The sequence below is a fragment of the Caretta caretta genome, chromosome 13, assembly GCF_965140235.1.
Source record: "Caretta caretta isolate rCarCar2 chromosome 13, rCarCar1.hap1, whole genome shotgun sequence".
Classification (NCBI taxonomy): Eukaryota; Metazoa; Chordata; order Testudines; family Cheloniidae; genus Caretta; species Caretta caretta.
Genome location: NC_134218.1, coordinates 26,698,533 through 26,711,166, shown reverse-complemented (window position 1 = coordinate 26,711,166; position 12,634 = coordinate 26,698,533). Strand labels below are relative to the sequence as shown.

The 12,634-nt window shown below is 46.1% G+C and overlaps 1 protein-coding gene across 5 annotated transcripts in view; it reads left to right on the top strand.

Annotated features, from left to right (window-relative positions):
- ITCH (itchy E3 ubiquitin protein ligase) overlaps positions 1-12,634 on the top strand; it is a 124,190-nt gene that overhangs the window by 83,947 nt on the left and 27,609 nt on the right. For all 5 annotated transcript variants that reach the window (XM_075118840.1, XM_048819708.2, XM_075118837.1 and 2 more), the window contains 2 exons: positions 1,758-1,842; positions 12,333-12,461. In XM_075118840.1, the coding sequence (XP_074974941.1) occupies positions 1,758-1,842; positions 12,333-12,461 (214 nt within the window). The remainder of the gene's footprint in view (positions 1-1,757; positions 1,843-12,332; positions 12,462-12,634) is intronic.

Here is a 12,634-nt window from a genome sequence, read left to right as displayed (position 1 = left end):
ACACTTGGGGTTTTGCTGGCATAGCTTTGTCAGATGGGGTGTGATGATTTTTTTCCCCCACGCTCCTAAATAATAGACCTATGCTGGCAAAACTTTGTAATGTAGACTAAGCCTTGTATTCAGGTGGTGGGGTGGGGAAAACAAGATGGTAATCAGAATGATGTCAGTTTAAGGTTGAATACCTTTACTTGGCAGATCTAGACATGGATTTTTTTTATAACATTTCAAAAGTTTGATTTGCAATTTTTTAAAGGTTCAAACATTATTATTTGGATTTCTAGTCTTGGATGTATGCAAGATATCAGTGCATTAAACTGGCAGGCCCACATGGCACCTTATTCTACATGTGTGGTATTTCAAAGAACATTGCTAATTAGTTGGTTTGCTCCGCTCCCCCCGGCAAAATCAAATCTCCGTGTACAGTAGAGTTCTGCTACTTTTATAACCTACTTACAAACATGCCTCTGCATGTAGGCGTTTCCTATAAAGCTGGACAGAAATGCTTATTACCTGCCATGGCTTGATTTCAAGGCTCTGTTTTTCTCCTGCAACATCTAAAACATAGTGAGGCGCTTATATGCTGTGCTTATCTAACGTTGTCAAATTGCAGAAGACTGAATCTTGGTGTTAAGTAAAGGAGAAATGGATTTTCAACAGAATGTGTGTATAAGTGTTTGCATATGTGCCTAAACATATTTTAACTGTGTGAGACAATAAACATCCATATTTATTTACTTGGGGTGTAAACATTATTTTTCTCTTGCTGCAGTTTTGGCTCATACTTTAACAGTGGAACGGCTTTCACATTCATACGCTGCCGTACTTGTATACATGTCTGGTGTACCCGGGCACGTTTCTTCATTCTTCCATTAATCAGTTAAACTATATTTGAGGGCCCATGGCAATAATCCAGGGAGTTGGGATTTATAATGGCTCATGATGGAAGATGGTTTTCCTGTGGAGAAAACCACTTCCTTTTTTTCATCTCCAACTAAAAGTAGGTTTTTTTCCCCACCTTTCTCAATGGGAAAATAAATAGTATAATAAATAACTGTACATATGTGGATGTTTTTAAGTATAGTTTTTGTTAAAGATGGAAGGCTCAGATTGATTTAAAAATAAAAAGATCAATATTGGTATTTTAATTTTTAAACAAGGGGGAAATATCTACATGAGCATTCCAGAACAACCAAAAAAAGTAAGAGAAATTAAGGTAAAATGCAAATCTGGTTCTTCCATAAGTTATCTTTCTTTGGGCATCTGCTAAAGAAACCTATTTTTAAAATAATGGGAGGGGGGAAAAAGGCTTTTCTACTTTTATTATTATTATTGTTTGTTGTTGTTATAATTAGTCATAGTAAATATATTCTGCTGTTGCCCAAAAGCCCCACTTGTGTTTGGGGCCCCGTTGTGTTAGGTGCTGTAGAAACACACAAGTGAGACAAGTCCCTAAAGAATATCAGATGAACATCCTGAATGTTGTTTTTTGCTGAGGGTAAGTTACGGTACACTTCAAAACATTACACTAGTACTCGAATTAAAATAGATTTCTGGTGCTGAGAAACTGGTAAGAAATGATGGGTTTGGAGAGATGATGAAGAATCGGATATGTTAAATTTGAGATTGAGGTGCTAAGAGCACCTAAAGAAAACAGACACTGCCACAAGATGTCCAGCTAATTGGTTATTTTAAGCACAGTTAGTGTGAGGAGTAAATTTGCTGGAACTAAAATTTCTTCACTTTTTATTTCTCCTTAGAAAAGAGAACTGACAGCAATGGCAGAGTGTATTTTGTCAATCACAACACACGTATCACACAATGGGAAGACCCCAGAAATCAGGGGTAAGAATTTTTAAATCAGTTAAATAATTTCAAATGGATTTTGAATATAAGTGTTATAATTATTATTATTTTAGTTGAGAGCTTAAGTTCCCTCTAAGCGCGGCCGTGCAGCAGGCTATCAAGGACCGTGCACGCACGCAGCCACAGGGGCCTGGAGAGCATAGAGGTAGGGGGTGGGTGGGGGAGCAAGTTGGGTCGTGCAGGGCTGCGGCGGGGAGAGGCGCCTCTCCCCCAGCCCAGGTGCTGCTGCACAGAGAGGGCTATGGGGAGTTCTCTCTACCCACCACAACTCCGGGGCAGCCTGCACCCCAAACCCCTCATCCCTGGCTCCACCCAGAGTCCTCACCCCCAGCTGGAGCCTTCAGGCCCCACACCCTAAGCCCAACCCTCAGCCCCAAGCCCCCTCGCGCACCCCATACCCTTTGTCCCTGGGCCCATGCCAGAGCCCTCGTCTCCTCCCCCCCCTGCACCCCAAGCCCAACCCTCTGCCCTAGCCCTGAGCCGCCTCCTGTACCCCAAACCCTTCATCCCCAGCCACAGTCCTCAGTCCCCGGCACCCTAACCCTCTGCCCCAGCATTGGGCCCCCTACCTCACTTCAAACCCCTCAGCCCCATCCCCACCATGCATCACCTCCATATTGGTGCACATAACAAAATTCATTCTGCACATGGATGTAAAAAATTAGAGGGAACATTGGTTGAAAGTGAGAATTAGGAGGCATTCTGAAAACTGAAGCCTTGGATTGAACCTTGCTGCCTTCTATCGGCTTTTCAGACAAGACTCACTTACAATGTAGAAAATGATACAGAACTAAAGCAAAAAGAAAAGGAGTACTTGTGGCACCTTAGAGACTAACAAATTTATTTGAGCGTAAGCTTTCATGAGCTACAGCTCACTTCGTTCGGCTGCTACTCTGAAACCAGAACTAAAGCAGAAATTACTAAAAGGAACATTGCTTGCATAACAGGAAAACCGTTAGGAAAGTCCCAGTTAACAGCAACATCTCTTTGCAAAAAAACCCCAAACACACAAACAACTATTACAAAGTCAAAGACCAACCAGAAACGTTTCTAGTAATAGAGAAAATTAAATAGAAATAGCCTTTTAAGCAACCCTGCCCTTAGTGCTTGTAATTCTCACTTTACAGCAGCGGTTCTCAAACTTTAACAGCCCACAAACCCCTTTCACTAAATTGTGAAATCTCGTGAACCCCCTCCTAAAAATGAATATTTCCAGGGATTTAAGTTTAAATTTCCTCAGTGTGATGGATGCACTTGCTTTACTCTGCATAGCTCTTGGAGGTCCAGAACCACTGGACAAAGATAAAGTCTCGGATCTGTTTCTGTATCAAGTCTGTTTTTGTATTTGGTTTTCAGATGTGCAAACAAGAAAAACGCTTTCTCGCATAAGTATGTTGTCGAAAATGGTAACAAAACTGCAGCAGCTTTTTCTGCCAGAAGGGGGTCCTCATTTCTCAAACTCAACCAAAAGTTGATCAGTGACAGATTTCTGAAACTCCTTTTCAGTTCATAATCACAGGAGGTCTCAATCAATTTCTTTTTCCTCCGTGTTCAATATCTGTGTTGAGAAAGTGGTATCATCAAAAAGGTTGCGAATCCAGTCATCGCCTGACATAGCTGGAAAGTATTCCCTGAAAGTTGTGCAAGGTCCTTTTAGGTGTGCAGTTATATTTGTTTTAGTGCACTGATCCAACTGAATTTTATGTTCTGCCAGGAAGTCATGAAGATTACTGAAACACTCAGTTTGATCGTTTTCCAAACAACTTTCCCAGAACTGAAACTTCTTTATCATGGATTCAGCTCCTTCTTGCACGTTGAAAACTGTTATATTGTGGCCTTGAAGAGATAAATTTAGGTCATTAATTCTTGAGAAAATATCTACTAAATAAGCTAGGCTCTGGAGCCAGACATTATTTTCCATACAGCTGGCAAGGTGCAAAGAGTGGCTGTTGGGGGGAAACATAGGATTTCTGTTCTAAGCTCAAACAAGCGCACAAGGATTTTGCCCCGTGAGAGCCATCTAACTTCAGTATGTGTCAACAGACAGTTGTGTATACTACCCATTTCTTCACAAAGTATGTGAAATATTCTGGAATTTGTTGGCCGTGATTTTATGAAGTTCACCATTTTCACTGCATTGTCCAGCACTTCCTTCAGTCCCTCAGGCATGCAATTTGTTGCGAGGGCTTGTCTGTGGATGCTGCAATGAGTCCAAGAGACTTTTGATGCAACCTTTTTTGTTCGAGCTACAAATCCAGTATACTTCCCCGTCATTGATGTGGCCCCATCAATGCAAATGCCTAAGCAACTAAACCAATCTGTTTCCTTTTCTTGAAAATATGCATTAGTCAGTGTGGCAAAGTACCTTGTTCTCAACAGACTCAGTCCTTTTTAGCCTTGGAGACATTGGCTTGGGCAAGGTAAATCCTTACAGGTAACATAGGGTCCGGTTATTCCTTTTCCTGATCCGTCTTTTGTGTTTGTTTTTCTTCCCTTCTGGGGCGGGGGGAGTGTAGTCTCTCTTCCTTGAAGGGTTCGGTGGCTTGCTGCCCTTAGCCTACTGGCAGCTTCCCTCCTCTCACTCTCTCCTCCCTCTCCTTCCACGCTGGGGAGGGTTTAAAAAGGTCTCCACTAGTTGGAGCCAGCTGAACCTAATTAGCTCCCTAGCAACCCCTTCTCCACCTAAACCTTATTTCCCTGTGGTTATTTCCTCAGTGACAGGGAGGGGCCTTTTAATCCCCTGGGTCTAATTACTACCCCTCTCTTTTTTGTAGCTGTTTGTCATGGGTTGACCACATATCCCATTTCCCCCCCGCTCAACACTACAGGGTTGGGCTACTTGGGTCGGAAAGCAGTGCACTCTTGATAGGCCATCCGCATCGCCATGTTGGATTCCAGATCTATGTTGTACTGTGAAGTGGAAGGGTTGAAGCGACAGGAACCATCTCATTACTCTCACATTTTTATCTTTCTTTTGGTGCATCCACTGCAGAGGGGCATGGTCAAGGGTAAACCTCCATCCCAGTAGATAGTAGCGTAGGCTTTCTACGGCCTCTTTTACCACCAGACATTCCTTTTCCACTCCGGCATACTTCCGTTCCCTAGGCAGGAGCTTCCTACTGAGGAAGAGGACGGGGTGTTCGTCGTCTCCGACCATTTGTGAAAGTACAGCTCCCAACCCTACTTCAGAGGCTTTGGTTTGCAGGATAAACTCCTTCCCCCAGTCTGGTGCTACAAGTTCGGGATCTGTGCACAGGGCCGTCTTCAGATCCCCAAGAGCGCCTTCGTCTGCAGCAGACCAATTTATTATGTCTGGGCCCCTAGCTTTTGTTAGGTCCGTTAGTGGGCATGCCCTGGTGGCGAAGTGGGGAATGAACCATCTATAGTACCCCACTAGTCTCAAGAAGGCTCTGACCTGTTTTTTCCAGAGGGGTCAGGGCCACTTCTGTATAGCTTCTAACTTGTTGAGTTGGGGCTTCACCATGCCCCTCCCCACTATATACCCAAGGTACTTGGCCTCAGCTAACCTGATCGAACATTTGGAGGGATTCGCCATCAGCCCCGCCTTCCTCAGGGTGTCCAGGACTGCTTCCACCTTCTCCAAGTGCGTCTCCCAGTCGGGTCTATATACAATGATGATGTCGAGAGAGGCCACCGCGTACTTGCCATGGGGTCGCAACAGCTTGTCCATGAGTCGTTGAAATGTAGCAGGAGTGCCATGCAACCCAAAGGGGAAGACAGTGTATGGATACAGACCTTCTGGAGTTGCAAAGGCCGTATTTTCTTTGTCGGCCTTGGTCAGTGGGATCTGCCAATAGCCCTTGATCAGGTCAAGGGTAGACATAAACCATGCTTTTCCCAGTCTGTCAGTTAGCTCATCTATCCGGGGTATAGGGTATGCATCAAATTGGGATACCTCATTCAACTTGCTGAAGTTGTTACAGAACGTCCTACTGCCGTCAGGCTTAGACACTAATACCACGGGACTTGACCATTGGCTATGAGATTCTTCAGTGACTCCTAAGGTCAGCATTTTCTGGACCTCTGTCCTGATCTCTTCTCTTTTTTGGCCTCTGGGATCCGGTATGGCTTGATGTTCACTTTCACTCCAGGCTCTGTGAGGATGTGGTGGTGAACCTCAGTATTCCTGCCTGGCTTTTCCAAGAACACATCCTAGTTGCGTTTGATCAGGCTGATCACTTCCAATCGTTGTTCCGGAGTCAACTTCGGAGATATCCCCACCTGGTCGGGCTGGTTGCTTTTAGGGGATGGCGCCCCCAGCGCAACCACCAGAACTTCTCTATCCTACCGAGGTTTCAGCAGATTTATATGTTAGATCTGCTTCAGCTTCTGGCGGCCCGGTTGTCGACTTACAGTCGACTTCTCCTATAGCGTCTATTATTTCATATGGCCCCTGCCACCTGACCAGGAGCTTGCTCTCTGCCGTGGGTATGAGCACCATTATTCAGTCTCCCACCTGGAACTTCTGGGTCGCCTCTTAGCGATTGTAGTATGTCTGTTTCGCCTCTTGTGCCTTCTCCATGTGTTCGTGTACAAGGGGGGGCAACTTGGGCTATCCTGTCTTTCATCTGTAACACATGTTCAATGATGTTTCTCCCTGGGTTCAGCTGTTCTTCCCAGCCCTCTTTAGCCAGGTCCAGTATGCCTCTGGGGTGGCAACCATATAACAGCTCAAAGGGGGAGAATCCCGTGGAAGCCTGGGGTACTTCCTGTACGGCAAACAGCAAGTAGGGCAGCAGAGTGTCCCAGTCTTTTCCACCACGACTAACCACTTTCCGCAACATGTTCTTCTATGTCCTATTGAAGCGTTCGACAAGACCATCGGTCTGGGGATGGTAGACCGATGTCCTGAGGGTCCGTATGTGGAGCATTGTACATAGGTCCTTCATCAGCTTAGACACAAAGGGGGTCCCTTGGTCCGTCAGGATCTCCTTGGGTATCCCTACTCTGGAAATCTGGACTAATTCTTTGGCTATGGTCTTGGTCAGGGCGTTCCGCAGGGGTATGGCCTCGAAGTATCTCGTGGCATAATTTAGTATTACCAGAATATTCTGGTGGTCCCTGGCTGACTTCTCCAATGGCCCTACTAGGTCCATAGCTATTCGCTCAAATGGGATCTCAAGGGCCCCTTTGGTACCTCTACCAATTATTAAGTGTGGACGGGGCCCATGTATCTGGCATTCGGGACAGGACGTACAATATTGTAGGACCGCCGCGTAAATGCCAGGCCAAAAAAACCTCTGCAGGATCTGATCAAGGGTGACCTAGGTGGCCCTGGAACAAATGGCTGTGGGCCAGATCCATCCCGCCCCTCTGATGCTTCTGTGGGACCAAGAGTTGTTCTACAACTTGCTCTTGGACCCGGAGTACTCTGTATAGTAGATCGTTCTTGATCACATAACATGGCCCTGGGCCCTTAACTCTCTTCTCCACAGAGACCCCATTTACCTCGACTGCTTCTTTACGAATATTGTTGTGTATTGGATCATTGGCCTGATCCTGACGAAAATTCCTGAGTGCGATCCCCATTTGTCCAAACTCGGGAGGTCTACCTCAGTCTCCCCTTTGGGGAAAGCCCCTGGGGAACCTGGTTCGACGATATGGTTGTTGATTGCCGGCCCAGTTCCGCTGTTGGTTGAGCCACCTCTTTCCCCTACAAGCGTAGACTTCTGGTATTGGGTCAGGATCTTCGTCCCCCTCCTTTTACCTTCCCTCCGGGGCTTCCCCCGTGGGGAGAACAAATCCTGGTCAAATTCATGGAAGGCCGGGGGGGGGGGGGGGGTAGGGGACTGGGTAGGGGAGTTTCGGAACTACTCCCACCGTCACCTTAGTGGGGTTTTCGCGAACTTCTGTTTTTACGGGGATGGTTGGGTAATAGTTGACATCCCCATGCACACAGGATATTCCTGAGCACTAGGCCCAGGATAGTTGGTCCTGCCCTACCAGCTTCCCCGAGACCAACGTGATTGCACTCCCCGAGTCTTAACAACTCGGTGGTCTCTATACCATTCATCTTAACGGGTTTAGTGTGTCTATGAGGGACCATTGCAACCCCGACTAGACTTATTAGATCACATGGTCCCCCTATATCTCCCAGTTCACATTTCATGGGCTCTTCTAGATTTGGGCATTGGGCAGCGAAATGCCCTAATTTGCCACAGGTGTAACATCAGTACCCCACTAGGGGCAGCCGCCTATCTTTCAGGATGCTGGGCTTTATCCCCCGAGTCTTTATCCCCCAGTCCTCAAGTTTCTCTGGGACCGCCGGCTGCTTTTCCGCCTCCTTCCTCCCATCCATTGTCCGGCCTGGCACTCGGGCAAACCGGGGCCTCGGCACGAAGACTTGTCTCCGATTCTGACGCCTGCCTTCCTTCCCCAGTGATCCGAGAAAGTTCTTGGGCTGCTAAGTGCCTCTCTACGTGGGCAACTAGTTCATCATAGGAGGAGGGATCATTTTGACGGACCCATCCTCGTATGTCCAGCGGCAACCCCCTCATGTACCTGTCCAAGACTAGGATTTCCACTACCTTTTCCGGCCCATGGGTCTCGGGGCGGAGCCACTTCTGGGCAAGGTGGATTAAGTCAAAAAGTTGGGACATTGGTGCTTTGTTGTCCCACTCGTGGAAGCACTGGGCCCTTATGGCTGGCGTCACGCCTGACCTTGCCAAGATTTCCGCCTTCAGCTGGGGGTAATCCATAGCTGCTTCCATGGTCATGTCAAAATAGGCCTTCTGGGCTTCCCCTTACAGAAATGGAGCCAGGATCCCTGCCCACTGGTCTTGGGGCCAGTCCTCCTGTAGAGCCGTTCTCTCGAACGCGAGGAGATATGCTTCTATATCGTCGTCTGTTGTCATCTTCTGTGAATAGTTGTTTACCCGCAGCGGCCGGGTCCCTTGGGGTCCGTGCGTCAGGGCTTTCAACTGGTTCACTGCTTCAGTCAGGGTGGCTCAATCTTGGGCCGCTTGGCTCATCAGTAATTGGTTCATCTCCTGTTGGATATCTACTGCCTCTTGCTGGGTCACCATCTGTACCCTGGTAGCTTCTTGTTGGGCCACAGTGCCTGTATCAATGCCTTCACTACATCCTTTTTAAAGCCCTGCCCTGAGATGGCTTGCCTCCAAGCCTTACTCACTCACCACATCCCACTTCTGACACCACGTGTGGCAAAGTACCTTGTTCTCCTCAGCAGACTCCTTCCTTTTTAGCCTTGGAGACATCGGCCTGAGCAAGGCAAATCCTTACAGGTAGCACAGGGTCCGGTTATTCCTTTCCCTGATCCGTCCCTTGTGTTTGTTTTCCTTCCCTTCTGGGGCGGGGGGAGTGTAGTCTCTCTTCCTTGACGGGTTCGGTGTCTTGCTGCCCTTAGCCTACTGGCAGCTTCCCTCCTTCTCTCACTCTCTCCTCCCTCTCCTTCGATGCTGGGGAGGGTTTAAAAAGGTCTCCACCAGTTGGAGTTGGCTGAACCTAATTAGCTCCCTAGCAACCCCTTCTCCACCTGAACCTTATTTCTCTGTGATTATTTCCTCAGTGGACAAGGAGGGGCCTTTTAATCCTCTGGGACTAATTACTACCCCTCCCTTTTTTGTAGCTGTTTGTCCTGGGTTTACCACATCAGATTGTAGATATCTTCTCCAGTTGTACGTTCTTGCAATGGTCGGCAAAACAAGAAGCCTTCTTCAACCATACTTTCATTCACATAACGTACACACAGTAGCAGAATATCTAGATTAGCTACATCAGTTGATTCATCCAACTGTATAGCATAATGTGGACTATTTTTCACTCTACATACAATTGTGGTCTCTACATTATTTGACATGTCATTAATTCTTCGTGACAGTGTATTATTGAACAAAGGTACCATGTCAATCCTTTCTGCAGCCTTTTCTCCGAGCATGCAATGAACTACGTCTTTTATACATGGACCAATCAAGCTCTCTGCTATGGTATGGGCTTCTGATGCTTTTGCTACTCAGTAGCTCACGCAGTATGATGCTTCAAGGGCATTTTCATTATCAGTACTTGCTTTGGATATAAAACTGGTAATGTCACTTTTCCTCTCAGCTAATTTTCACCTGAAAAAATCAACGGGCTTGTCGAGTTGTGCAGGATGCGTAGTTTCTAAATGGCACTGAAGTAGAGAAAGTTTGAGGTTTCTGTTTGCTAGAACATCACCACAAATCTCTCTCACTGGTTTTGGACATCTTGATCACCAGTGCATGTAAAGCCATATTTTATATAATCATTGTCATATTTTCTTTTCTTTGTAAGTGACTTTCCAGGACCATCATGATCATTAGATTTAGATTTTCCACAGTGTGGACTTGAGGAAACACTAGCGGATTCTTGCGTCTTTACACTTTCCTTTTTCAGCGACTTATCCATTGAACTTGTGTACAAAAGTTCTAATAAAAATAACAGACTGCTAACAACCAACAAACTAGAAAATGAGAAGATTCACTCAAGTCTCACTGAAGCAAAACAGCACTCCAGAGAGAATGACAATTACTGAGGCACCTTAAACACTGCTACACTATCTACAACGTGCTTCCTGCTAGTTTGGCTCGCAAACAGCTTTTCTTCCGCCATAAGGTCCGTCCCTATGAGGGTGCCCTGTGAGGGACAAATTAGCTTGGACCACTCGCCACGTCCAGTGTGGCTCCTGCTCACTCTGCCCGCGATGCCAGCTTCCCCTGTCTGACAAGGACAGGGGTCCAAGCTGCCATCTGTGCGCCTGGGGTCTCAGCTCCTGCCCTGCCCACCATAGGACTCAGGCTACTGGCCCTGCACTGGGGTCTGGGCTGCCAGCTCCGCACTCCGTGGGGCTCCAACTGTTGGACCCCATTGACTACCCCAGTCAACTGAGCTCCACTGAGCTTGGGCTGCAGGTCCCACTGACCGCTGGGGCTCGGGCTGCCAGCCCCAGCTGCCCAGCTCCACTCTCCCTGGGGCTCGGGCTGCCAGCCCCGCAAGGAGCCCTGGGGTTCGGGCTTCCGGCTCCCCCGCTGACAGGGACAGGGCTCGGGCGCCAGTCCCAACTGCCCTCCCCGCTCTCCCGCTGTCTGCCCTGCAACCAGGTCTCACCTGCTGCCTCCAATGCCCAGGGTTCCCTGGCCGCCATTAGTGAAATTTTTCTGGTAAACCCCCAGGGGTTCACGAACCCCAGTTTGGGAACCACTGCTTTACAGCATAGCACTAGAGCAGGGGTTCTCAAATTTCATTGCAGCGCAGTCCCCTTCTGACAACAACAATTACTACACGTCCTCAGGAGGCAAGGACTGAAGTCTGAGCCCGCATGAGCTTGGCTGCACCGGGCAGGAGGGGCCAAAGCCAGCTCTGGCGACCCCATTAAAATAGAGTTGCAACCCACTTTGTGATCCTGACCCACAGTTTGCAAACTGCTGCTCTAGAGCATGAGAACCCAAAAGTTAAACATACTTGTCTTTTTAAATTATTTATTGTCCAAGCTGAAAGAGCTGCATAAAGTAGACAGGAAGCATAAATAACAAATGTTAATTTAAAAAAAAAAATCTGTCAGATTATTAAGATGAAGGTAGAGTGGAACTGAAGTTCCCTTAAAGAAGGTGGAGTATTTCTATATATACTTTTTAGTTTATGAAATATAGAACTTGAGGGAAATGTGCAAGCCTCCTGTTAGGAAATAATACAAATAAGTAGTAACTACAAACTACTGCTCAAAATCTCTTGACCTCCTGATGAGGCATGCAATACCTTCAGAGTGGCTGTGTGGAAACAATATGTTCTGAGAGCAAGAGTTACTGCAGGGATGTTACCATTCAGATCCTCCAGTTATCATCACCGGGACTTCCAGCAAAGTGTGAAATGAGAACCCCTGATATTTTTGATTGTTAAATTTACCACACAATGTTTGAAGCCATCCTAAATGATAATGGGTCAGTATAAAGGAAACAGTATTATTTTGATTTTGCTTTGAAGTTGTCTTACCATTTCTTGGCAATTTTTTCAAAGATCTGTGCAGATATTAATGGGGTGGTAATATCTCTGACATGCTATATCTTTCCTCTTTCTGACCGCCGTAATTATATGAATAATAGCAAATGCTGTTTAATAAAATTACTGTGATTTTTAAAAAATCTGGTTACACTGTCAAACAAAATTCTGTATGTTGAGGAGAGAAAACATCCAGAAACTTTACCAGTTTTCTTCAGATTGCTATTAGATATTGGTTTTTCCTTCTTTGTAGTTGAATTTACCAAGCTGATATTGATTATTCTTGTCTCACTGTGGTATCTGACATTAAAATTTAAGAGTAAAGCCAAGTAGAAACAAATCAAACAGAAAATTCCTCAGAGAAATCACCACAAGTTTTCCAGAATTTCAGCTAATTTGTGTTGTCCCTATCCATGATCAGTTGACAGAATATATTAACTTGATCAATTATCTTTGTATTTTCTTGTGTCCCATAGTCAATTAAACGAGAAACCCTTGCCAGAGGGCTGGGAAATGAGATTTACTGTGGATGGCATTCCCTATTTTGTGGATCACAATAGAAGAACTACAACATATATAGATCCCCGCACTGGAAAATCTGCTCTGTAAGCCTTTATTCAAGAAGACAAACTATATTACACTGAGATTTTTTTACATATGCTTTGTTTAACAGGTATTGCCAAGTATGGTTTTTGGTTTTTTTTTGTTTGGTGTTTTTTTGCAGAAGGTTTTTGGCATACCAGTAGAGCTTTTAATTTCCCATTATCTCTTCTACTGA